Source organism: Seriola aureovittata, chromosome 14 (genome assembly GCF_021018895.1).
Source record: "Seriola aureovittata isolate HTS-2021-v1 ecotype China chromosome 14, ASM2101889v1, whole genome shotgun sequence".
Taxonomy (NCBI): Eukaryota; Metazoa; Chordata; class Actinopteri; order Carangiformes; family Carangidae; genus Seriola; species Seriola aureovittata.
The window spans coordinates 24,162,118-24,189,617 of NC_079377.1; the positions used below are offsets into that span (position 1 = coordinate 24,162,118).

Consider the following 27,500-nt stretch of genomic DNA (forward strand, 5'->3'; position numbering starts at 1 on the left):
CTGCAAGTGTGTGACACTGAGGCTACAAGTAGAATTTAAATGCAGGTGTGAAAATAGGATCTAAATACTTGTAACCTCCATACACCTGCAGATTTATGAAGGCAAGGGGATACTGCAGGACACATGGGTGGGCCTTGGCAGGATATAGCAGCATGAGGACGGGATGACGACATCATCACAAAGGCAGACTCAGAAAATAAGGTTTATTGCTGGATAGGTTTTCACTTACAAGATATTTGGCTTGGTGTAGTATTCAATTAATGTAATCATAGGAAATATATAAAAAGAACAAAAACACTATACTATGTACTAAAGTGTTTTAGAACGACAAAACTCCTGCAAGATGTACAAAAGGCATTGATTAGGGGATGTGGAAAATATCATAGACAATATCCGTCATGTGCAGTGGGTCTGATTTAATCACAGTGGTATAGACAAGTCTTACTGTTAAAAGTGAATGACAGCATGTTACTCACCTGGACCCTCCTCAATGTCTGGACTCTCTGCCGTTGGTGAGACAGGTGGAGGCGGTATTGCATCTGTTCTGGCTCAGGTCCTGATAAAGACAGAGGGATGCTGAAATCTCCTGAGAAATGTAAAGACCTAGTTCATTTTCAATCATGGCTGATCTCCTAACAGTAATGTAAAGTGGTTACAACACGGTGAACCGATCGACGTGTATTCACTCGGTCTACTGGCTCCATTCAATCTCAAGTTACAGTCATCAGTTACAAAATGAGCCTAAAGTTACTGACGTCACTAGCTGGACAACAGCCGAGAGCAACAGACACAATCCTACTAACCGCTAAAACGTCTGTCGACAACGTCAATATCACCACCTGAAATGTTTGTCGGTGCGGTTTGTCAGTCGTTACTTTTAGCTAAAGAGCTAACATTGATACTCACCAGGCTAACAGGAAAGTTGCGAGCTCGGCATCAAACCGCATCTCTTTCCTCTCAGCAGCTTCTCCAGCGGTGGAAAGCCACATCGAGATTTACTCGTGTTGCTTCTTTTCTTTGCCGTTGAACGTGGTTTCTTGTCGGGAGCGGTCCTTCGGGACGCAGATGAATATTACCTGTTTGGAGGTTCAGCCATTCCTGTGTTTCTGTGAGGCTAACTTTAAGCGCTGCCGGAAGTCGTTCTTCTTCGTGGGACTGAGGGCAGACTTGACGCTCCGCTGACTCACACAGCGTCTAGTGTCACAAAGTGGTATTACAGCACAGGACAGGCCAGGGCTGGCTGGTGCGCATGCGCATTTCAGCAGATAACTCTGAAACACAACAGATGGAGGTCTTGATCATGACATCGTCACTGTGGCTGCTTCACACACTGTTGATAGTGTTAATTCATTTTATGAACATTTTAAACTAATGTTCTGGCCACATCTTATATTGCACCTTTACAGCACAACCACCAAAGCTGACATTTATAAGTAAAGCTACATGTTCTTTGCCCACATTGCAAACCAACTTACAGTTTTGACACTTAGTTAAAACAAAGACATTGAGCTTAACTTGACTGATATTGACACATTTGATGCATACAAAACATTTTGATTTGCTTTGACAGTATATAAATCTATGTTTGGAATATAAAATACAATCATGCTTAACCTTATACTTACATTCAATTTGTAACGTACAAACGTATGTATTTGCCCATTTTGCATTCAGGCCAGTAGATGTTGCACTGTTCACATGAAGCATCAAGATATAAACCCTTTGTGGAACCACTTTGCTGACAAAGTAAGACGTCTGACGCTGTGGGACTCACATCCAGTACCAGGCAGTTGATTTGCAAGCAAAGAAGATACAACAGCCCGGGAAATTTTACTCATCGAGTATTTCACTTACTGACCATGGACTGCTAACAGAGCCAGGTTTCAGTTCACTGCTGCCATATTGGTTTTGGGCGTCTGTATATGAAACAGTCATGGGGCTGTCTCCCCAGTCACTAGATGTTGGCAGACTTTATGTTACGATCCAGCTAAGGGAAAACGGAAGCAACATAAAACCAGGTGTTATTGGTAAATCAAATTTACTGATTTAAGTTGTTGTGTAACCAGGAGGGTAAATAAGTAAACAAATATACTAACAAGGCTAGAGGATAACTGAAGTAGGGGAACAGGAGCCAGCAAAGAGCCTAACTATGAGATTCTAACCAACCCAAAAACACAAGAAGCAGCACCTCTGTTCCTAATGTGTCCAACAGTCTCATATCACATATATGAGGAGAAACCTCGTAACATTAGCTGAAGTTACTGTGTGTAAGCTAACTGTGTGGTGTAACCGCTTGTATTAAAACCATAGGCCAAAGGAAAACATGTTATAACGTGTTTTAAAATGAGTTCTGCAAAGCGAAGGTGACGTCACCGACCTTAGTGTTAACAGAGTTGGTCAATGTGGGTAAGTCACGGTCACTAAACGATCCCGTTATTACAGTGAACTGTCGTGTCTGGACGAGCTGTTAAAGAGCAGAGCAGCGGACGTGTGTGTCGTGTTTGTTCATATTAAGTTTGGTTCAGTGTTAGTCGGCTAGTTTTCAGCTCTAGTTCATTTCATTATTGATGACAGGAGTCAAAACATCTGTTGGAATGATTCTGTCTCTGTGTCAGAATAAAGAACATGACTGAGAGCTGAGAACCATCACGACATGTGAACCTGCACAATGACACCAAACTGAGTATTAGTTTCTATAATAGAAACTTTCTCTCTATTATAATATTTTTTTCCATCCAGCCAAGGTCTGGATCTTTGGGGACACCTACAACCTCTTGCATCAATGATGGAGGCCCTGCACCACCTCCACCTGCAGTGTCCACACATGAAGATCTTCTCTTCCCAAACATAAACACAGTGTCTTATATGATAATATAGTATTTTTTAATGTAACACTTACGTGGACATAACATTGTTCAGTCTGATCAGTTATGCTCTTCCTTGTTCCCTACACCCTCACTGTCGTATTACACTCTCTGCCCCGTGTCAGACATACGATCACATGACTATTGGACTCCACTGTAGCTCTAACAAATTGTCAATAGTTTAAAACATTAGAGTTGATATTTCATAGTCCTCAGCCATTATAGTTAATATCAGTGTGCTGTTCCAACAGCATCACTTATTGAGAGGGAGATTGTTACTGGAGCAAATAAATATTAACTGTCTCACACATTAGGACTCATGATGAATAATTATTATACTTCTAAAATTCTGTTGCACTGTTGATTCAACTACTTCTTTTTATTAAGCAAACTTACATATTACAGTGAAATTCAGCTTTAACTTCATCCACAACTATTTTGGATTTTAAATAGTTACAGTTGATTGTAAATTGTACACTACAGTATTTAATTAATCCATTTATATGTTTCCAGTGTTGTAAATTGTTTAAATTAATGTATTTTATAATGTCCAATAAAGTTATTAATGAAGCTCTTGCTTTAACTTTGTTGATGGTTTTTATAGAACACATCTGGTATGAATTTTCACAACAGTAACACGTACAGCATTGTGTGACTATTTCTATGTTAACTTTAATCAACAACATAAATACTAGAAATATTTAAATGTTGTCTGACAACACTGACAATGAAGGATCAAATAACATGCTGACATCAATGGGTAAATATTTTCACCTGTGGAGGTGGTGACAGTGCTAGAGATGATCCATCACTTAATCACAGTTTAATATTTATAAATTCTGATCTTAAAAGTGTTGCTACCATCACCTGTCGACAACAGCAGAAATGCAGTTGCAGGTAAGAAACTGAACCTGTGAATAGCAGTCTCCCTTTTCCACAACCAGATGAATGGAAACCAATGGGCTGCTCTGTACATGAGCTCCTCCTTCTGTTGGCACAGATCATTGTTTTCACAGTGTGGAAACCTTTCAAATGACAATAAAAGACAAACACTTGAGTTAAGATGCGGTGGATCACAGTTAATCACAAATATCTATCAGCTGTCAGGATAGGTGCATGAATGTCTGCTTCAGTTGAGGACTGGTTTGAGTTTTAAATGAACAATCATCTATTTGACAAATATTTGTCTACTCAGTTTGTATACGTCACGTTATCTTGAACTATCACAACTTCTTTATGTACAATGTATTAACCAACATTAACGCAGACCATAAACACATAACAAATCAAATTTAAAAATACGTGTTGAGTGGGAGTGATGCTGCTGGGTGTCGGCACTCCCGACTCGGTCTTCTGTTTCCTGGATTATTTTATATCTGCCAACTTCTTATTTTGAGGGAATTTGAGTTGTAGGGTTTTAATGGAGAACTGGAATATTAGGAAAGGTCGGACAGAATCTGTTTGGTCACCTAAGAGAAGTTAAGTGAATTTATATCCTGCAAAAATATCAGGTAAGAAAACATTTACTCTATTGTTTTGATGACATTGTTTGTGTTGATGTCGTTCATTTCAGATTAAAAAATGCTATAGACGGATAAACAAATGTCATTAAGTATGTACGTTTATACTGCGTCATTAACAGCCATAACAGCATTTTTTTCAATGTAGAAGTAGCTAATTTTAGTGTGTGTTGCAAGTATGTTTTAATGTCAGCTGGTTTAAAGCTTAAACAAGATGAGAGGTAAATGAGTGAAGTGACTGAGAAAACTGTCTTGTATGCAAAAGGGGAAGAGGAGGAGTAAAACATCTTATATGTGGATGATAATAATAATATATAATAAAACTAGTATCAGTATCAGTTCCCAGGTGAAAACAGCACCAAAAGCAATAACTTAATTCCAGTCAGGCTCTTTGCAGCCTGTGCATACAGCTGATAATTATTAATGTACACTCAGTTGACAATTTATTAGGAACATCTAGCTAAAACTAATATAGTCTAATACAACAGCCCTGTAATAAATTGTCCTTCATGAAGATTATACGGTTTATACAGAGGTGTTTCTGTTATTTGATCGTTGTTGATATAAATGTATAATATATATATATAAATATATGTTGTGGCACAGTCCCTTTCTTCCTCTTTCCTTCTCTCTATGTTTGTATAAGTTTAGTGTGTTCAGTTATCGAGCTTCTTACATTGACTTTACTAAAAACACAGACTCCTCTTTCATCCTCAGAACTGGTTTAAAAAACATTAGATCAGGATAAGAGGGAAAGTGCACTGCTTCCTGCTGGCTCTGACTTGCAGGTATTGAGCAGAGTGGAGATGCCAGCAGCCCACTTAATGCTAAATACTGCACTCTTTTATCTTGAGGAAAAAAATAGAGCGAGCTAAGAGCGTAAAAAGGAGCACTTATCTCCTCCTGGTCACTAATGGTGGTGACAGCAGCAGCATTGACCTCATGTAATGTTCAGAGGCCTTTCAAGTTCTAAACTAGACTTTCAAAGAAAGGAGTCGAAAGCAAAAGTCAGACAAACATGGTGTGAAATCATTAATAAAGCGTTACAGCCTTTGTTGATATAGTTGTAGAAATCAGTGGTTGCTCAGGGAAATCTAACCAAATCAAACGTAATTGATTGTGTTTTCACTGGAGTTCTGTTTCGTTTGGATCATTTACAGACTGAATAAACAGAATATGACCAAATCTTAGTGAGCAGGATCAGACTAACATTGGTTTACAAGAGGATAAGGTATTTTAAGGTAAAAAGAAGGCATATGCAAATGATTGCTGACATGAAAGCATTGTTTATCCAGCTTTTATTTACCGCTACATCACTGACTGTGAAGGATTTTGAAATGCAGCCAGACGGTATAGAGCTGCAGCCACTAGATCCTCCTCTGCTGTTCCCTGGAAAGAATGCACGCTGGTTGTTTTCTTCTGGTTCTAGTTCCTCGTTTGCATAAAAGTGTCTAATTCTTGAAGATGTTGAGATCCCTTCGACAATCCCGCCCCCACTGCCTCATGATGAAGGACATAATCCGAGGTTCATTTTAAAAACACATAGCATCCATTTGTTAGAGAGGCAATGTAGACATAAAAAGACTGCATTTATTTTATGTGTATACTGTATGCTGAAACCGCATAAGAATATGCTCTAATATTATACTGATGTTATACTGGACTGTTAGCTGAACGTTATGATTATATATTGTGGTCGGGAAAAAAAAACAAATCTGCGAACTCTTCTTACTTCTGAGCTTTAAAACCGGCGCACAAAAAGGAGATTATACATACACTGGCGGTATGAGAAGCTAAATGTCAAGCTCACTTAGCTTAGGACGAGCGTAACGCGATAGTAAATCAAAGCAATTTTATCTTTATCAACAGACACTGTGACCGTATGCAATGCTAGTGATTGATATTGATATAAATATATACATATTGTGTTGTTTAGTGTTTACATAATGTCAAAATTGTATGAAATAATAATAAACTTTATATAGCAATGTAAGAAATATTTGTAAAAATCACCACACCCAGACACATACGTTTTGCATTTACTTTTGGCTAGAATATATTTTATATTTATTTTTAAATTTCTGACCAATGAATATAATAAATATTGAAAGTACTGCAAGAATGTAATTCTGACTGATGTGGAACTGTTTGAAATACTATTCTGTTCCTTTGTTGTATTTTCATTATATGAAAGCACTACACATAAAAAGTATAAATATGTTTTTGCACAATAGCAGAGCCTTAGGAGCCGTTATGAAGGTTATTATTATTATTACACCTGCGTTTGACAGGACAAAAGGTCTGCAGTGAGAAACCGCAGATGTTGTTCATGCAAAGTTGACGTCTTGACCCCGAGGTTGGTGTTTATCTTCTGCAGAACATGAACATGCTCAATAAATCCCATAGTCTTACCTCTACATAATCCTTTCTGTCCACTTGATGTGGATCTGTCACGGCTGCTGTAGACGATTCACTGCAGCCAGTGTGTTGGTGTCCACAATGGGGTTTTTTTGTATGTATGTGCTGGGTGTATTTTTGCTGGAGCTGAAGTCTGTGAATGTTTAGAAGTGACTATTTATTGTCACATGACTTATTTGTTGCTTTGTCTTCATCTAGTTTTAGTGTAGGAATGTTTTCTTGTGTGTAAGTAGTGTTGATCTTTCCTCTGATGTTTGTGTACAGTCCGGCTGAACGATACGCAAATAACTAAAAATAAATTTCATATTGCAATTATTTTGGTAGATATCGCGATCGCTTGATTGATTTGTCGGGTCTTGTTCCAAACAAACATTTTTCTTCCTGCTTGGAGAATATGACTTGTGGGACGGGGCGTCTCTGTAGCACCACAATGTTTAATTTATGATATGTTGTGATATGTTTACCTTTATCAGATTTATTGCACTTGGCCACATTGCGATATTGATAATATTTTGATTAACTCTTCAGCCCTGGTGCACAGTATTCAGTAAATGTTGATATAAGATTTAGATTTAGATTACCACATCTGAAACTGAAAAATACACTCGGTGGTCAGATTATTAGGAACACCTGTTGACATTGGGGGAAATGTGTATATTCAAATACATGTTTGTTACTGAGTACATTATATTAAGAGGTGTGTCTAATTTTTTTGTCCTTCCCATTTACAAAAATCCAAAACCAAACAAAACAAAACAAAAAAAAACACTTCTTGACATCATGGAGTCCAGAACAATGGGCACTGTGTGTGTATTGGAAATGTAGTTGCTAAAGAGCAAACACTCCCTTCTGAAGTGATTCAGTGGACATGCCAGGTCAGATTTTGTTCAGAAAGTAGAAATGTCACAGGGTCACTCCGGACACCGGGGATATGCACAGCACCATGGGAATCAGTCGGTGCTGTTCTGCAGCTGAAACCTTTATATGACTTGGTTTTTCCGGCTGGCGGTTGTTAGACGGGAAAATGAAGTAGTACCTTGAATGTGAATGGTTGTGATTGAGTGTTGACAGTAATAATTAGCTGTAACAGAGCTATGATTATTATTAACATTAACCCGATGTGTTACTCAATACGTTTGTCCACTCAGGTTGTAACTCCATCAGCGGTGTTGGATGGCAGAGTCTATAGTACGAGCCGTCATCTGACCCTATTGACATCCTGAGAACGCCGATCAATACACCGCCACACAAACCAGAGGTAAGAACACACACAGTCCGTCGGTTACAATTACCATACGAAGAGGCATCAAAATGTTTTAATTGTAAATGTACAGTTTTTATGCTCATATGGACAAAAACAGTGATGTGAGCTGCCCTTTGTTAATAGAAGTCTCAACAACAAACTGGTGCAAAATTACATGGAGTCAAAACGTCTGAATGAAAACAGTCAGACTCAATATATAAACGATACATGTGCATAAAGACGTAACTCTACTGTGTATGTGCAGTTGATAAAAAGTGACTTTACAATAATAAATGAAGGTTTAAGATATTTGGTAAAAGGACGGACTTGACATCACTTGCTATGATACACATACAATATGGTGTTTGCCATGTAAATAAATCCTTTGGAAATGAAGAGACACTGAGTGTAGAAGCGTAAAAAGGGAATACTGCACAGACCTGCTCTATAAAATCAATTATTTAGTCTTTCTGTTTAAAAAAAATCCTTAGTGCATTTGTAAACTTGCTAAATTATTGTTTAACTGTAATTTTCATAATTAATAAATATCACATAAGGAGACATGTTATATAAACGTTTGTGTATCACAAATAAACAGGCAGGAAATTTACTGGAGGTCATGAGAAAAGATGTATACTGCAGCTTCACAGTCATAAATGAAATAATAGGCATATGAAAACCATCAGTAGTATGTGTTTGATACCGCCCTTAAGGTTAAACTGCAGCCCAGACTAAACATTACATTTGGATGATCAGTTGCATATTATTATCCCACAAGGGGCCCTAATGTACTGGTAAAGCATTTCACTTATAGTGCATATACAGATGTGTAGAAGGCCCGCATCTACAGGTAATGGACCTTTCCATTACAGAGGACCTGAGCAGATATCAAAATGTAGGAATTCAAATGTCGGTGCGGGGAAAAACAAAAATCAAATGTATTTCATAACGGACATGTTTTAACAGTTACATCCAAAGATCTTGGTAGCAAGATGCAGTTCTTCAACGTCTCAACAACAGTAGTCTTTAAGATTCCCAGAGGAGACTTTCTCCTCGTCACAGAACATCACCCACCGCAGTGTTTTTGCATTGATCTAGTTTGGTCTGAGTCCGAGTGGGTTTGTAAGTCAGGAGGACTTCATTTCGGCTCAGTATCTTCCACTGGAGCTCAAAGCCATTTAGTTTGGTTTTATTGATGGAAAAATGACAAGCAGAACCCTGGAGACGCAGAGCCACATGGCATGTAAGCAGAACAGTCTGCCAGCTCTCCTGGTAAATATCTGACCAAAGCTATGATGGAGAAACACATTCTCTTTGTCGGTCTGCAATTAGTTTTCCAATTGTTGGACAAAAGGAGAATGTTGATGAAGTTTTCCATCTAATCCAGGGAAGAAAGGGACCACAAGTCCCAGTTTGGGTGCCCATCCATTCCTTCCCTCCTTCAAAATCCACTTTAAGCATCATCCAGACCCAATTGTTGCAGGCTTTGTGTGGTGTTTACAGTGTTTCCCCTTGTATAAAGCCAGTGACAATATCTCCAGTGAAACCCCCCCCCCCACCCCCATCCCCCCCCCGGGGCCACGTGGATATGTGGGCATCCAGTTCATACGCAGGTCCCTTGATGGTGCACGGTGTGTTTGCGGTGCTTCAGACCGAGGCCTCGTTCCTTGAGGTCCATCGCTCGCTGTTGTGATGTGTCCACCAGAGCGCTGGCTATAGCAACACCTAGAAGTCCAGAGAGAAGAGAGAGTCAGGAGAGAAACATGGAACATGATGTTTTAGAAGTAGCTGTGACTTACTAATGAATGACCATCTATTGGCTGTGAGATTGTTATGGATCTTTGTACATTCCTCTTCCTCCACTACGGAGGTGAAATGTGGAGCACCACAAGGTTCTATTGTGGGACTCCTTTTGTTTTTTCTACGTACACACACTGATTATAGAAAGTCATTTTTCAATATTTAATATGAAGGATCAGCTTAATTAGTTAAGGAGAAAAGACATGCATAAAATATATAATACTTGTATATAGTATGTATATAAAAAATTAAAGATTTGTAAATTCAAGACACACTGGACCAAAAGATTAAAAATTATGTTAAATTAAACAGTCTATTAAAATCAAAATAAAAAATCACAAAAAACTTTCCTGCAACTTCCCACATTTCCAATACTTTATGTATTTACAATTTAAATCTAGAGAGTGGGACTTTACCATATAAATGAAACCCTGTTGGCCCCTGTGAAACAATTTTGTTTCTCATTTCCCTTCAGTTGTTGAATAAAAAAAAAATAAATAAAAAAAAAGAAGTAAGTTTGTAAAATGACTATAACCAATGTATAATTGGATTCTAATGTATTCATGTATTATGTGTAAAGCACTCTGTTAAATGTATTTTTTTTTGAAGTGCTAGACAATTAAAATTCTCATTGAGCTCTAACTGAGAGACGAGTGAAAAGTCTCAGCCGGTGTGCGACAGGTGGAGACACATCGTCCGACTGGCAGGCACAACATCCAGAAAACGATTTTCCTCTCCCCAGCCGGTGTTGTCTGGCTTCAGCAGGAGACAAGAGGGCGAACGCTCAAGTCACCGAAGCGTATCTCCCACCTTCCTGTCTCTTCTTCTTTCCCTTTTCACCGGCTCCCTCTCACAGTCCAGCAGGATGTCATACGTCTCTCAAAACAACTTCAGTATCTGATGTTGGACTCACTCGCCACAGCAGGGCTTAGACGTAGCGGGCCGGACAGACCAAGGCATCAGATGCCTCGCAGCATTGTGGTACCTTGGCAGTAGCTGCTGTTGTTAATGTGGATTTAGAGTCATGGCAGCTCTTGCGAGTGCAGCAAGTCCTGTCTTTCCCTCCCGACAATCGTGGGCCTGACAATGCATGGTCATTACAGCGAGAGCTCAATCTGCCAGTATGCAGGAGCCAAATAAACAAAACAGGCAAACAGCGGAGGGAATCTGCTGCGCTCTTGATATGATTTGGATGCAGGACGTTTTCAGCATTTCACACTCAAGTGATTCTTGGGATTTTTTTTTTTTGTGGGTGGAAAGGGGAAAGCCGATTACACAGTTGCTCAGTGTGCGCCTGTGTGTGTACGTGACTCTGCAGGTTTGTGTGTGCGACTATGAGTAACATCGTAGGTGTGTGTGCATGCACCTGTGCACATACATATTTTGCAAAGTTCTGACACAGCGAGCCATACAGACAGATACGGCAGCCAACAGCAGCGACATGTGCTCCGTTCATTCAAAACGATGGAGGGAAGGTGATTGGCTAGAATCACCTGGTCTGTTGGAATGTGGCTCATTATGGCCGTTTGTTTCTCGTTGGCCCTGGTTTTATAGGTGTGTGTGTGTTTTGGCTTCTTGTTGCTCTTTATGGGAATCTGTGGCTTGGTTGTTGGTTTTGCTCGTTTGCAAATCTTCTGTATATTTCAAGAGTAAACAGCTGCCGCGTCGCCTCGACAAGGTCGTGTCCCCGGCTTGTTTTTTTGAGGAGATTGTTTTGTTTTACATTTTACAATTAAAAACAAACAGTTGGTGGATGTTTTGAAGATTGATTCCAGTATTCTTTAGACTCAGTACATTTAAACTTTGCTATCGTTAGGCCAATAAAAAGTGTTTATATGGCTCTGAAACTTCATTTATTTTTTGTTTTTGTGTTGGACCAAACTCTTGAAGGTGTTTGGGGGCGGGTGACTTGAACTTCTGACCTCAGTATTTATAAAACCAAGGCTGTAACTCTGCCTCTGTCACTTCTTACTTCCTTAAACTTACAAGTGGTAAGAGCTGAAATCTCACATCTGCTGCTTCCAGCTTCTAAAATGTGCATGTGGCAAATTTTTTTCACTATTAACTGAGATTTTATTCACAAAACCGTTAATTGTACGTTTTTTTCATGCAGCACTTTGACTGATTGGTAATGTAATCAACTGCTCATTTATTTTTGATTTTGTATCATAAGACGATATGAACATACTTGGCGCATCACACTGTTTTATTTTTTGTCTTTAAATACACGGTACATAATCTGTACTTTTAGATATTTGTGATTTTACATATTTTCATAGTGGTCGTGGACAAAATGCTGGTGGTTCAACTGTGTGATTCAAAGGCTTAAAAGTCTGATTTGCTGCATTAAAACACCAAATATATAATAGAAAAATATAAAATTAGGGAGACTTGTGATTAAATCCCCCTCAGTCACAGAGAGATGATTGACAGATGACAAAAAGGAAAGAAAATAGAGAAAGACGAGGGACAGATCCGGGAAGGAAACGACATTTCAGACATATTCTAAGTTAATCTGCTCTGATGGGACAGACAGCTGTCTGAAACCAGTCTCCTTTTTTTTTGGGACGACTCGAGGCCAAGACGAAGGCTACGGCAATGTCACTAGATATTTCACATCACTAAATCATCTCCACAAGACCTCAAACCACTTGTCTGAATGCGGTAGGCGGCCGTTATACTTTACAAGCACGCACACCTGTGTACGAGATATCAAGCACCAGCTCTCAAACTCCGAACGGTTCTAATGAAAAAAGAATCCACAAAGACCGGAAAAGTTTACAGGAGGATAATAATTAATTTTCTAATGTAACATCTGAATATTCTTCCATCAAAATAGCTTTCACCTTTGACAAATTGCCGTCATAATTGTGTTGATTTTTCCGGGTGAACACACACATCTCCATTTGCAAAATTAAATTGGTCAAAAGTAATCAAATTATGCTGCAGGTGAGTGCAAGTGCTCATTTGCTGCCGTGGCAACCGGGCGCGTTAATGTGATTGTTTTGTCAGGTGAGTTGACGCATCATTACCCCCCCCCCCCCAAACACACACACACACACACCAACCCCGCCCCCTCCACCCCCCTCCTCCTTATAGACTAATGGGGTCATTAGCAGGAGACAAAATTCCCCAGGAACACATATCGGCACAGGTCTGATGTGGAAACTGGGACTGAAGCGGGAAAAACATCTGCGACGGGAGGAGCCCGCTCGCTAACCTGGTGTCAAACCTCACATCCAGGCCCTCCTCTTCTTCTACACATCAAAGCGTGGCTTCTGAGTTTGTGTTTGCCCTCAATGAAGGCACCGGGGACGGTAGCCTGCTTAGGAGCCAGTATAATAGTAAACAGAAGATACCTCGGCGGCGTCTGTTCCATGAAGCCAAGGAAAAAAATCAAAGTCAGTCAAACCGCAACACATTGATATTCAAATATTTATGCATCTGTGAGGCACTGATTTCAGGTTTTAGAAGACCAGCAAACATGACACACAACTACGACCGCTTTGATGTACGCATGTAAGATTCAGGTTTGATCCTGACTAACTAGGATGCCTTTCATTAATAGTACATGGCAGTGTTCGGTTGGACCTTTTCTCTGTGCTTGTTTGAAGAACACACAATGAGAAAATATCTCCAAATGACCTGAAATTCATATTTAAATATTCCTAAAAAAAATATTTGATTGAAGAGAACACAAGGGAAGAAGTTCTTCTCCAGAAAGTTGAGGAAGTGAAAAAGTCTACATGTGCATCGTTTAAAAAGACAGCTACAATACAGAGGGTCTTGACCTCGTCTTGCCTTTCATTTTGGAACAACCAAAAGGCAAGAAAGAGGAATAAAGGCAAAACAGCGGGGGGGAGCGGAAAGGACAATGACTTGATATGATCAAATCCTCATGTCCACATAATAAATACATGAGTTGTTTGGGTGTAAATGCCACTGAGTATTAGTCTAAAAGTCAAAGCCGGCAGATAAAGGAGTAGGAGGATGTGGTGGGGGTTGGGGTGTGACAGGAGAGTCCATCCCAGCAGGGTGGGTAGTTTCAAAGACAAAGAGGATCAAAGTATCGGAGATCCATTCCGGGTCAATGGAGCTGAGTTTCCGAGCTCTGCCCTCCGATTCCTGTCAAGCAGCTATCCAGCCAGACACCCAGAGGGAGACAGTGGGACACGGGGAGGAGGGCGTGAAGAGGTCGACACGGAGAGCGGAAGCAAAAGACAGAACCGCCAGAGCAATGCTCACAGGCCAGTAGTCACAGTCTGAGTCTACGTCTGGTCTGAGAGAGGAGAAACTCCAAACGACGGTTCAATGAGGACGACGTACACTTTATTAGTGCAGCTGCTTTTTCATTCAGCTATCCAATCAGCCAAACACGTGGCAGCAGTGAAATGTATAAAACCACACAGATACAGGTCAGGAGAGTAGACGTTGTTATATCACTGACACTAATGTGGATCTAGCTCAATAAATATAATAAATAAAGTGTTTTACTGAAGTGTTATCTCACATTTTGAATGTTTTTAAACACAAATGACCCGAACCAATTTCCTGGCCAGGGATTATAACGCTGACTTTTTCCCTCCCTTCAGGGAAAGAGCCAAAGAGAGAATGATACAGCAAAAGCCTCAAAATGCTTCGTCAGTTAAAAGAAAGAAAGAAAAGAGAAAAGGGTCTACACTCCACCAGAAACTACAGAAGAAACGGAGAGAGAGGGTTTTCTGGGAGGCAACTAACTGCAACATCCCTGCTTGAAGATCAGATGGAAGTCCATGTTGCATGACATCCTCTCTCTCTGCAACATGTTTCCTTCCTTCAGCCGCTTCAGAGGAAACCAGGAGCGGATTAATCACAGCTTGACCACTTGATGACCGATCACCTGAGCGTCGGTACAGTGTGTATATGCAAAGTTTAACAATTCCTCCAATCACTTATCTCCCGTCTCTTTCTGTTTCTTCCTGACGCATCTTCAACTTTCTACCTACTTCACTCACGTCTCGCTTATCAAATTCTTAGCCTTTTAATACCCCCTTTCTCTCTCTCTCTCTCGCTGCTCTATTTTTACCCACAAAGACTTTGAATCATCTTACAGTACCTGTGTTTCTTTTGCCTCTCTTTTCCCCTCCCTCTGTCAGATATTACTGGGTCTATCTCTGGTGCTGAATAGGCAGATTAGTGCAGGGAAAGACGGCTGTGAATACCGCTGCGCCTCTGTCTCTATTGACCCACTATCTAAGCCCGAGAGAGAGAGAGAGAGAGAGAGAGAGAGAGAGAGAGAGAGAGGGGGAAATATAGCCCACGGTCGCTCTCTCTTTCTCTCCAACCTCAACAACATTGCTGCACCATGCTGTGAATATGCGCAGCCGGGTAAATCCATTAATACCACTGATTTGAGTCCCATTTTATATGAAACAATAAAAGAAAAAGGAAACAACTGCAGCTGCAGGAGGCAGAGAATGAAGATGTAAAACTGACAGGAGCGAGATGAAGTGAAATAGAGTCTGTGGAGATGGAACCAAAAATAAAATCTCTTTCTCCCAATTTTTTTTTTTTTTTAAACCTCCATCCCTCCCTCTCTCCATTTCACCCGTCCTGACTGTCAGTCTTCTCCCCTTGCTCCGTCCATCACGTCAGGCCACTGTGACTTTGAATCAGTCAAACAGTCACTCAGCGGTCAAACGGTTCCTCTCCTGTGCGAGTCGCTCTTGGAGACAGGCACCATGTGCGAGTCGTCCATTGCAATTTGGCTGACAAGAGCTGTCAGCCAGTCTAACGGCAGCGAGTCGCTGTAATTCTCAGGATTCCTGGTTGAATTATTGAATCCTTTTTTCGGTTTTTCATGCGAGTGTGTTTCCGTCTCGCCAGATTGAGTGAGTGAAGAAGAAGAAGAAGCCATACAAGAGCTTAGAGACCTCCTCTACTTCTGCAGCTTGTAATCTCATCACACAGACCGGCCTGCGGAGAGCGACAGAGAGCTCAGCTATTTCCAAATCTGTAATACATGAATCTGAGTGAAAGGTGCTGTCTTGCAGGATGGCGAGAGACGTGGTGAGAGCGTCACAACTGGCCCTTGAAAGTTTTACTTTCATGCCTGGCTAAAACAAAACAGCAGAAAAAGGGAAAGCACTGCGAGTGAATACTTCCCGTCAGCTGCACTGGTGTCTGTGTTCAGTGACACACGTCTTTAATATGTTTCCCTCCGTCAGTTCATCGGTGGGGAGTTCCTGGCCTTTTAAATAATCAGATGACACCGTCATGTCTCCCACTGTATTTGATTTCATCCATCCACCGTAAACCCACTTATCTGAGTCACAGTGATAGCAGGCCATTAATGGTAACCCAGATGTCCTCCCAGCCACTTCCTCCAGCTCCTGCTGAGGGACCCAAAGTCTTTCCAAGGCCAGATGGGATATAAAATCCAAGCAGTGGGTTCTGGGTCTGCCGCCAGACTAAACAGCTTCCACTTATACATCTCAGGCATTTTCATAACTTCTACCTCAAGGAGCAGGGGTTTTTATTCTGAGGCGAGGGTTGGAACTTCATCACTAGATACTAAGAAATAAGACAGTGAGTTCTTCTGTCGCTTTGCATCAACCTGCAATGGAAACAAGTCTTTCCTCTGGTGTCTTACATAGACAGTAATTGTGGGCCTTTTGATGCATGTATGTATGTGCGGTATTTTTACCGGCTAGCCATCTAATCGTTAAGAGAGATCTACAAATCCACTTCCTTGGTTTTGAGGAGGACAGACTGAGAGAGAAGAAGAAGAAAAAGAGTGAGAGGAATATGTGTTAGGATACTGGCAGCTGATAAAAACTGTTTTACAAGCTGCTGCTGAAGTCTTTTCCCCCCCCCCCTCCTCTTTTAAAACCAACGCTGGTGTTTCCTCTCCATCTCCTCACATGTGAAAGGGTCGGTTTATGGTAAAACCTCGTGGGAGCGGAGCGAAGGAGGACAAGAAGAAAACAAAGAGAGGACGATGCGAGGGAGGGCGAGCTAAAATAGGCTCGCTCATCGAGGATTCCTCTTGAAGTGTCTCCCACTGAGGGGGGGCGGAGCTAGCCTGCAGTGACTTCACGTTCATACATGCATAACATCAATGGAGGGCTGCTGTCTGACCCTACGCAGCGAGTCTCTCTGGGGAGCAGCAGGGTAGGAGGATGGAAGGAGCGAGAGACCTGGGGATGGATGATGGGTGGGCGATTTTTTTATCTTATTTTTTATTTTTTCGATTTGTCCAAGGCTTTTATGTTTCTCCTTGGTGTTTTTTGAAGTTAGATCGTTTGTTTACGTGCTTCGTTTCTTGTGTTTGCATGTGTGAATACTGTGATCATGACAAACTCTCTGATCACTAAGCAAACACACACACACACACACACACACACACACACACACACAAGCATCCACTTCAGGCTTCAAACACTGGTAACGAGAGTTATTTCATTGATTTGATGAGAACAACAACAGAGGAGCCTGGACGTCCCCCGGGGAGCAGCCTGACTAGAACTGATGAGCCTCTTATTGGCCCTAATTTCCTGAAAATGAGTCTGCTTCTGCTCTGATGAGCTAATGTCCAAAACATCAGGTAGAGTAAGGTGGTGAAAGAAAAAAATAAATAAAAAACCTCCAATGAAATAACAGCATGTTTAACTCTGATACACAAAACTGTGTTCAAACAATTTAAATGTCCTGAAACTGATTGGATCCGCAGTTTTATCACCTTAAATTGCACGGCTGGACTTCTGCCAATAATAAGCAGCATCAGGTGCTGAATGTTAAGGCGGAGGTAGTATTGTTGGTTCGGGTAAGGTCAGTTGCATGAAGTGGGTTTTGTTTTCCAAATATTTATCTCTCGTTTTTTCTTTTGTGCAATTTATTTTTTTTTTGCATTTCCATTCGTGTCGTGTTCTGGAAGTAGAAGGGGCAACACCAGCGGAGGAGGGCAAGAAGACAGATCACTCATGCTCCAGGTTTTGTCTTTGTTCATGTCGTTGGCATTTAACTCACTTAGCACCATCACTACACAGTAGAACAGAGCAGGAATACAACAGGTCGTAGACACATCATTAATTGTCCAAACCTCTAATTTGCAGGCGAAAGATTCATTATAATAAAGGATTGGGTAAAAAAATCTTTTTTTGTTTCATTGCTGGTAATAAATAATAGGAATGATCCAAAACTATGACAATAAGACCAAAGATGAATAAAGAAACCCTCCGTTCTTTGCACGATCTCCACTTCCTGTGACCTTCTCACAGTCTGCCGAGAGTCAACATTTAACAACAGTAAAACAACTGCATCAGCTCAACATCAGACTTGTTGTTTTTGTGATTTAGCTTAACAGAAAGTAGAGGTTTGCTTTACCTGAGCCTTATTTCCACACAATGGGCCTGGACTGTTTACTGGACCTCCATTTGTTCCTAATGCACTTGTCACCATTAACCTCTAAACTGAAGTTATTATCATAATTTCCTCTGGTGGTAGCAAAGCTTTCACTTTCGATCTTTTACGCACTTATTCTCACACACCCTGACACTTTTTGTTTGCCTGTTCCCTCCACCTCTATTAGACCACACTGGCTGTTGCCACGTTTTAAAGGCCTCAACATAAAGCCGCCCTACGAGCTCCAGAGTAAGTGCTTCATTTTCCGTCTGCTCTGCTCGTTTCCTCTGTCAGGTACTCACTGCGGTAAAGGCTTTGCTTCCTGCCTGGAGGAACGGAGGCTTCTCACACCTGCTCCAGTTACATACGGTCCACTTTATCAGGACCAAAACTACCAACAGACAAACTGACAGCAGTCTCCCGAAGAGCTGCAGGGGAAAAGGAAAACGCAAAAAGAGAGAGAGAGAGAGAGAGTTCTGGGAGACGTATTCGTGCGAGCAGGGAGAGTAGAGGTCGACCGAGGTGCAAGATGAGCTGGAGGGAGAGAGGATCGGCCTTGTGCTGACGCTGCGTAACACTCAGGGCCTGTGTCAGGTCTGTGAGGAAGTTGCTGCCGTCTTTTCAGCCGCGTGGTGGTCGACCGGAGCGACCGGGGGGGATATCGCGTGTCGTCCGTCTGTAGCAGCAACATGAGCTCGGACTGTGGAACGTCAGGATGTCTCATTGAGGGGAACAACTGATCCGACAGTAAGTGATGGAGCGAAACCAGGCGGGTCTGACCACATCAGCCGTATGTCAAGAGTTTTTCCTGAACAAAACATTATGTTGCTGTGAAAAAAAACAGGTTTTATCGGCTACACACACTGTATCGTAAAAGCTGCTGATCTGCAAATTTTTCCGTCACATTTCTGCTTTCCACATTTATTTTACACGGTTTAGAGTCTTGCAGGATTTCCTACAAAACTGCCTCCCAGGAGCCAAAAGGTTCCTGCACCGTTCACTTCCAGCTCTGCACAGCTCAAACTGTGGGTGCTCTGGTACAGAACACACAGTACTTTCCTACATAACGATGAATGAATACAGGATTAAAAACTTCTCTGTGCGTGTGTCCCACGTCTGGTTTACATGAAGACATCAAGTCTCCAAATGCATCCTACATGTATTTAAAGAACAAGTACTAAAAATAATTTCCCAACAACATACTGCATACTACAAACCACAGACATGTCCAGACGTCAGACGTGCACTTTAGTGACCGTATGACTCAGTGAATTAGATGACGTCCTGATTACTCGTATGGAGGACTGAAATGAACAAAAACAAACATTTCCGTTCCGCTAAGTGCAGATGTTGGACACAGACCTGCAGAACCAACATCCACAGACACTATGGAGATAAGACGTGAGGGGAGTCAACGTGTATCCTTAAACAGCACTCCTGCAGCAGACGTCTAATGACGACAGCCAGGAGACATCGAGGCACTTTTGATGGTGCCATCACATTTTATTGTGTTTACGAGGCTTTTGTTCAAACTGCCACATCCTGTTTTTTCATGATGGCCGACGGGAAGCTGCCGCAAGACGTGCACGAGAAGCGCCGATTGCTACATCTGGAGTCTTTTTCCGACAATCGTCACGCTGCTGAAAACTTCATAAAAAGCAACACAACTGGTGTGGACTGTGTTTTTTTATGAGTGTGAGATTTCATGGCTCAGACAGCTGACGGTTTACAACAACAGTGACAATCAAACGAATATGGAGGAATCAACAGTAGGAGAGTTGATATTTGTTACGCTTAAGACATAAAATAGTCACGTTAGCTGTGTGCGACAGTTGGACATAAACACTGTCTGCTGATGGCGGCGGCTACTGCAGCTGGTCACGACCTGCTCGTTCAAAATCATCAGCACGAAATAGAACCGACGCGGCGCTTTCCCTCCCCTTCATAAAACCGTCCTGCCGAACATGGCGAGCACACGAGGAAACTGTCAACCGACCAACGTCACCGCTCAAAGTCACTCATGGACTTCACCAGCCTAAAGCCAGACTGCACGCGTCTCGCCTCAGGTGCGAGACGCTTGCTCACCACGTCCGGCCTCGGTTTATGGCGTGGTTATTGCCAAGAGAGGCATTTTGAAATTGTGGAAATCGGACTCACCCCCCGCAATTTGAGAACTGATGGGAGTCCTGGACCTGGAAGCTGTTGTTATTACCATACTTTCAAATTTATTCATTCACTTACTGTCCTTTTTCTAAGTACTGAACCTGTCCACTTTATTTGAGTGTTTTGTCAGCGTGTTTTTAATTCTGTAAAACCACCATAAATGAATGTTAAAAAAAAAACAGACCAACATCAAATTAAAAGCCAGTAGCTCCCGAAGAGCCGACATCACACTGCAGAAGTAGAAAGTTTGAAACTACACAACAAAATGTGAAGCAGCAGCTTCAAATACCTAAATACTAAAAAAGAAGTTGGAATAACACATTCTATAAGCTGTTTACGTGTGTGTGTGTGTGTGTGTGTGTGTGTGTGTGTGTGAGAGAGAGAGAGAGTTGTACCAGACTGTCCAGGTGGAGGTATACCAGATGGGACTCTGGGCAGGTACAGCAGCACCGTCAGAACACCTGCTCTGCTCCCCCAGCATGGCTCCATGGCGATGGGCTTCGGCGCCGCCTGTGAACACGACACATAAACAAACACGAACGTGATGAACGTGCTGGAAAGAAAACTGATAAAAGATACAAAGATTTTACAATAAGAAGAATATAAGGGAAGAAGAAGAAGAAGAGAAGAGGATATATATGGCGCTGTGTGTGTGTGTAAGTATCTTTTATATGTGTGTGTACGTGGAGCGCCACCTCCCCCAGGATCAAAGCTCCCAGCTGGGGGAGGCAGACTGACTGGCAGCCTGTGGAGTTCCACCTGCGGCGCAGCTGATGTAAACAGGTAGGAGATCATCGTGTGTGTCTCTTTTAGGTGAGTGCAGACACACACGCACACACACACACACACACACACACACACACACACACACACACACGTGTTCAGAGACAGACATCTCCTCATGTGCAGAGCATAAATTCATTCACTCAATATCCCATGATGACAAACAAAAACAACATTTTTTGTTTTGAAAATTTATTAAAAAGGAAAAACTTGACATCACACTGACATTAGTATTCAGACCCTCCCCTCAGTATTTTGGTGCCTCGCCACCTTTGGCAGCAACTACAGCCTCTTGTCTTCTCGGGTCTGATGCAACAATCTTTGCACACCTGGATTTGGGGATTTTCTGTCATTCTCCTCTGCAGATCCTCTCAGGCTCTGTCGGGTTGGATGGGGGCCGGCGGTGGACAGACATTTTCAGGTCTCTGCAGAGATGTTTGGTTTGGGTTCAGGTCAGGGCTCTGGCTCGGGACACTCCCGTGCTGTCTCGGCTGCTTGCTTAAGCCGGGTTTATACTCCTGCCTCAGGATTGACGCAGCGCCCACGCAAGCGTCTCACGCGGCTGTGAGCATTTTCTACTTGCCTCCGCGAACCTTCAAGTGCTGCAAGAAATTCTTATTTGTAACCTCGCACGGATCTGTGCTCCAGCTCCTTCCTCCTCACGGCAGAAAGGTGCGTGCCTTTCCAAATCACATCCAATCACCTGCCTTTACTCCAATCAAGGTGCAGAAACATGGGAGGAACCTGTGCTGATTTTCTAAAAGAGTGAAGATTGAAACAATTTTAGCACAAAACGTGAAAAAAGTGAAGGGGTCTGAATACTTTATGAATGCCCTTTATGTTGGTATTCAACCATCCATCACATCAGCATCCCATAAAGCCTCAAATTAAGTCAGGACTGTGTTTAAACATACAGACTACTAATGGAGACACAATAAAAAACTCAATAAGCATCCTTATATGTGCCGCACCACTGGGACACGTTGTGTATAATGTGTCTTGCTGTATGTATAGTATCATGTAATGGGTGGGATAGTGTTTCCTTACACAACAAGGAGAAGAGTCATTGAGTTATTGATCAGGTTTGACCCTTATGCCATACCGTACCGCAGAGGTCACAAGAGACACACACTGTTTACTTCACTGTTCTCCCCTTTGCTTCACTGTTTCTTTCTTTATTTCCTCTGATCTTCTTCCTCTCGGCTCCGAGTGATGAACAAATCTGTCAGTTGGCGTGACAACTGTGAGCCTCAGATGACACTTGTACTTTGGGAATTGGTTGTTGGCGAGAACGAATCAGAACAACGGAGACACAAATAGTAGCGACAGGGGCTACTAACCATTTTTGTAAATCATCTCAATACTTCTTCCACCGTTACACATCTGATCTTTTAAAGCATGAATCTTATCAATTCTACCTCCTAGAAGTCGTGTTTATGTTCATCTAAACGCTGCCTAGATTATGCTGCAGGAAGGAGGTCAAGGTGGAAGGTGGACCGGCGTCCCGTGTGTTACACACTGAAACACATGGGTTAAAGTTTGGGAAGGATCACGGTTTCATTTTGAGATTTCTTTTGTTTCCTGTGGTTTTATTTATTTCTAAATCATTTTTATGTACGTGTGTGTGTGTGCGTGTTTGTGTCCTCTGTGTTTGTTTGCATTCACCTTATTAATAAAGATAATGTGTCCTTCACAAGAGAACAATTATTTATGTCACATTTGCTCTGATGAAGGCTCTATGCAGATCTGCTCGTTAGTTCATTGTTGTAAATAAAAGAACTACAAAATGATCACGACATGGTGTGACTTTTAAATTTCTAGATTTCCATCTGCTTCCTTTTTTCCTCATTTTTTTTTTGGGGGGGAAAAAACAAGCACACTGAAGAATATTAAACACGTCTGAACTCTGAATGCACCGTCAGGAAAATGACAGGAAATGATGAATTCACCACTAACTAGGAACACACACAAATAAACACAAACACACTCAACTGACTCCGTAACTAGAACGTCTTATTAGCGAGCACAACGGAAAACAAGGCACTGATGTTTTTAGTGACGGAGAACAAATAAGAATAAATGAGAATCAAACAACATGGATAACAGGTGTTTGTTGGCACAGAAATTATAAGTATGTTTCCACACACACACACACACACACACACACACACACACACACACATTTTAACTGTGATGTGCACAAATATTAATGCTAACTTACTCATTTATTTACTTCATGGTGGCTTATATTTTAAACTGGCAGCATGGTTTCCAAAGCTACAGCAACTTAGTGTGTGTGTGTGTGTGTGTGTGTGTGTGTGTGTGTGTGTGTACGCTTACAGCCCACTAGCTCCTTTGATCTAAGATGAAAAAAAAAATGAGTACACACACTCACAACCGTGTTTACATTACATCATATTTACGATGTACCGTCTCTTTAAACACAGTGCTGGTTAGTCGTTTAAAAGGTCATTAAAATTCATACTCCAGTAAACAATAAAGACACATGTCAAGTTAAGATTCAGCACATGTCGTGTACATGTTTCCGCTGCTACTTGTGGCCGCACAAGCTTCATAACAAGCCTAAAACCTTAAATAACCTTTGACCTCCAAAATCTAATCGATTCATCCTTGAGTCCTCGTGAATGTTTGTGGCCAATGTGAAGAAGCTCAGTCGAGGCGTCACTGAGATATCGTGTCCACGAGAACGGGACGTACATGCGGACGGATGGACAACCCGAAAACAATATGGCCTCCAGTAATAAAAAGTAAAAGTGAAAACGATGAAAAGATGAACACCTGAGGTACAAAACAAACTAAACTGACACATGTGCATCCTCGTCTCACACTGTCAAAGACTTTATGTCCTCAAACCTGCATTGCTTCCGTAATCTTGTTGCCTCTATCTCATAAAACAAATCCTACTTGGTGAGATGACAATACTAGTCATTAGTTCGAGCCTTGGGTTTACACCACGATACACACACACACACACACACACACACACACACACACACACACACACACACACACACACACACACACACACACACCGGGTGGTTGAGAAGCTGATGTATGTGTGTGAGTAGCTGCATCATCAGGCCGGCTCCCCACACACACCTCACACCGGACTGATTTCACTGGAAAAGTCTGTGTGTGTGTGTGTGTGTGTGTGTGTGTGTACCTGAATCGTTGTGTATTGTGTCTTATGTGAGTAAGTATGTGTCTGTGTGTGTGAGACTAAATGATGAAGCAGAGCCGGGGTAATGTGACAACACTAAGAGCCGTCTCTGGCTCCTTTCCCAAACTAATCACAGTAAGTGTGTGTATGTGTGTGTGTGTGTGTGTGTGACAGAGGGAGAGAGAGAGAGAGAGAGAGATTGTACAGAAGTGACAAACAGAGGAAGAGCTAAAGAAAAAAGTAGAAAGGGGGTGAGTAAGAGAGAGAGGGGGTGGGGGGATGCATGGTTAGCATGGAGTCAGGTGGGTGGAGCCCAGGTAGCCATTTAAGTCAACAGTAAAATCCTGCTGAGCTGTCTGTCCAGTATAAAAGCTTTCTCAGCTGACAGCGACTAAGTAGAGGAGAAGAGAACAGAGGTTCTGACCTGACGGAGAGAGAGAGAGAGAGAGAGAGAGAGAGAGAGAGAGAGAGAGAGAGATCACAGTCTCTCGCTCATTTTATTTTTATTTTAAATATCAAGTGCCACTTAAGCCCAGACAACAGTTTTCGCTGACTGTGTGCAATGTAGAAATTGGCTCCTTGGCAATGCTGAGCAATTTCAGTGCTTCGTTCTATAGAGGATTATTGGATGTAATCCAGAAAGGTTGTTGTTTCACCGTGCAGTTTTTTTTTTTTATAGTGGTTTGGTGCCACATCAGTAAAACCTTTTTTATGGCCCGTACGTAGCCTGAGTTACATACAGGCCGTGTACGGGAAAGAGCGTCGACTGATCTACTGAAGATCGGTTCATATCAGCCGGTGGAACGACATTTATGTTTCATTTCAGAAGCAACAAACTTTAGTCCGTATACACACTTGGGTATGGGGGCTGGGGGCTTGATGATTGTTATATAGAAGAAGAAGAAGAGCTCCAGAGATGCTGTGTGGAGATGAGAGAAACATCCAGAAGGACAGACATGTCCAGAAAGTCTCTACACTATCTAATTCTAACAGGGATTATATCAGGAGTTTCCTTCAGTCTTTAAAGATGTTCCTCTAAGAGACACGTGACACAGTGAATGGTTCATTTCCTGACGTGTTGTCTCTGACTAATCACACCTCCTCCTGACAACAGAGGCGAGTCAGACACGCTGATGACCAACAGCTGACATCACTGGAGAGCAGCAGCAGCAGCAGCATTGTGCGCTCATCTTTGCTGCTTCCTGTTCGCGTCAAACATGCGTCTGATGACGAGCTCCTGTCATGCAGCTGAGAAACTTCCAGACAAGGTCGCTCTTCGAGGCAACTTCCTCCGAGTCCATTTCTCCTTTCGCTCATCAGAAATAAACAGAAAAAAATTTCCAAAACGTCCCGGAGAAGAGAGGTCATTCACCAAAGTGTCAGTCTCTCCTCGCTCCTGCTTTCATCTCCTCTCCTCACAGTTTCCTTCCTCCTCCCTCTCCCCCTCCTCTCCAGTTTTTTCCTCTTGTACTCGCTTCAAACAAACAATTGTTGCAACACTCGTCCCATTTTTGTCCCCGGGATGAACAAAGTGGTCAATTGAGCAGTGTTTTATAGGTGGGGGGTAGTGCTGCAGCAGAATGATAGATGAATTGTCTGAGGCCAGAGGAAATTGAGCCAAAAGTTTATCTTCCTCTGGATAGCTGCTATTTTTTCTTGTTTTTTTTTTTACCCTCTGAAGCTGTGTTTCTCTAACAGCCTTCACTGCGTCTCTGCTCACGGCTGTAAATTGCTAAATTTCTAATTCAATCATCCAAATAAGCAAGTGAGTAACTGGGTGGACAGAGCAAGAAAGCATGAAAACACAATCTACTCTGAGAGACAGAGAAGTGGGGGAGGGAGCAGACAAGTTTCTTATATATAAAGATATTACAATAAACTTCTTTAGGGATGTGTTCATTTCAGCTTATTTAACTTTTTAAATCAAGTTTAATGGGGGAAAAAAAAAGTCTTTAGTTTGTGATTTTAATTTAGTGAAAACAGATCGACACTCACTGGTCACGTAATGAAAGGATATCTACAAATTCTCACTCAGTATTTAAGTGGCTCAGCGTTTCCAAATCGCTTGCGTGTAACATTTCCCTCATGTTAGTGAGCAGGTAATCAGAGGTTCACTCTGGACGCAGCCTGGCGAAGCGTTCAGCCGAAGCGCCTCCAACTATCACCACCTTTCAACAGCACTCCTGTTTGTTCTCTCCTGGGCGGCTGGGCCTCGGTGACGGCTCTCTGAGTTTGGAGAACGAGGTTAAGTCGCCTCATGAAATTCAACCACAGGAAACAGTGAGCTCATACGGCACTTCTGTCCTTGAACATTTGTTTTTTCTTTGTTTGAAATAATGGTTTTTTTATGCTTCTTTCATCCTCTTCTAGGTCGGTATTCTTTCAGTCTTGTGAAATTATGATGGTTCACTCAGCTGTTCAGCTATCATTAAGAGCCATCTCAAATCCATCACAGAGTGACGACTGCTCCGTCTTTCAAAAGGCTTAATACTTAAAAGCCGACTTTTCGCATCATGTGAGTCTGTGTGAGTCTATTCCAGTGTATACTGGAATAGACATAACATAACCTTATTTTTCTTGTTTGCTGCAAAACGTATGAAGGAAAGAGGAATGAAGGGGAAAGAGGAAGGAGGAAATAAAGAGTTGAGGGCTGAGAAAAAGACGAGACAGGTGTGGGGTCTGACGGGGACGTGATTTTAGATCTTGTTTTTAGAGTTTAGTGGTCGGTGAGGTCGTACCCAGAGGGCTTCTGTTAAACCCATGAGGTCTTAATCTGCTGAGCAACTGAGGAAGATGCTTAACTCAACCCTGCGCCCCTGCTGCAGGGTTCAAAGAGGATGTCGCCTCTGCAGAATGGAAAGCTACAGAAAAAGCGTGTTATATATATATATAGTGGTCTCTGGCTGCTCCGTCTGTAAAGTGGCGGATCTGTTTTCAAAGTGCTCGAGCGCGATGCCACGTGCCTGACGGGGGAAAAGATGTCAGTGAAGACGACTTTATTTAAAAGAGCTCGAAATCAAGTTTCTCTCAGAGGAACTGACGATCAAACGGCGTGCACGGCGACTCCATCGGTCGTGTCGAACATTAGCTGAAACAAAAGATTTCTCCAGGTTGCTGAGACTGAGCACGGTAACGACTGCAACACC

The 27,500-nt window shown here is 42.0% G+C and overlaps 1 protein-coding gene across 4 annotated transcripts in view; it reads right to left on the minus strand.

Moving 5' to 3' along the window:
* Positions 1-8,080: 8,080 nt before the first annotated feature.
* atrnl1a (attractin-like 1a) overlaps positions 8,081-27,500 on the minus strand; it is a 219,055-nt gene continuing 199,635 nt past the window's right edge. For all 4 annotated transcript variants that reach the window (XM_056394524.1, XM_056394523.1, XM_056394522.1 and 1 more), the window contains 2 exons: positions 20,786-20,900; positions 8,081-9,770 (listed from right to left, as the gene is read on the minus strand). In XM_056394524.1, coding sequence (XP_056250499.1) covers positions 9,649-9,770; positions 20,786-20,900 — 237 coding nt within the window. In that variant the 3' untranslated portion in view covers positions 8,081-9,648. The remainder of the gene's footprint in view (positions 9,771-20,785; positions 20,901-27,500) is intronic.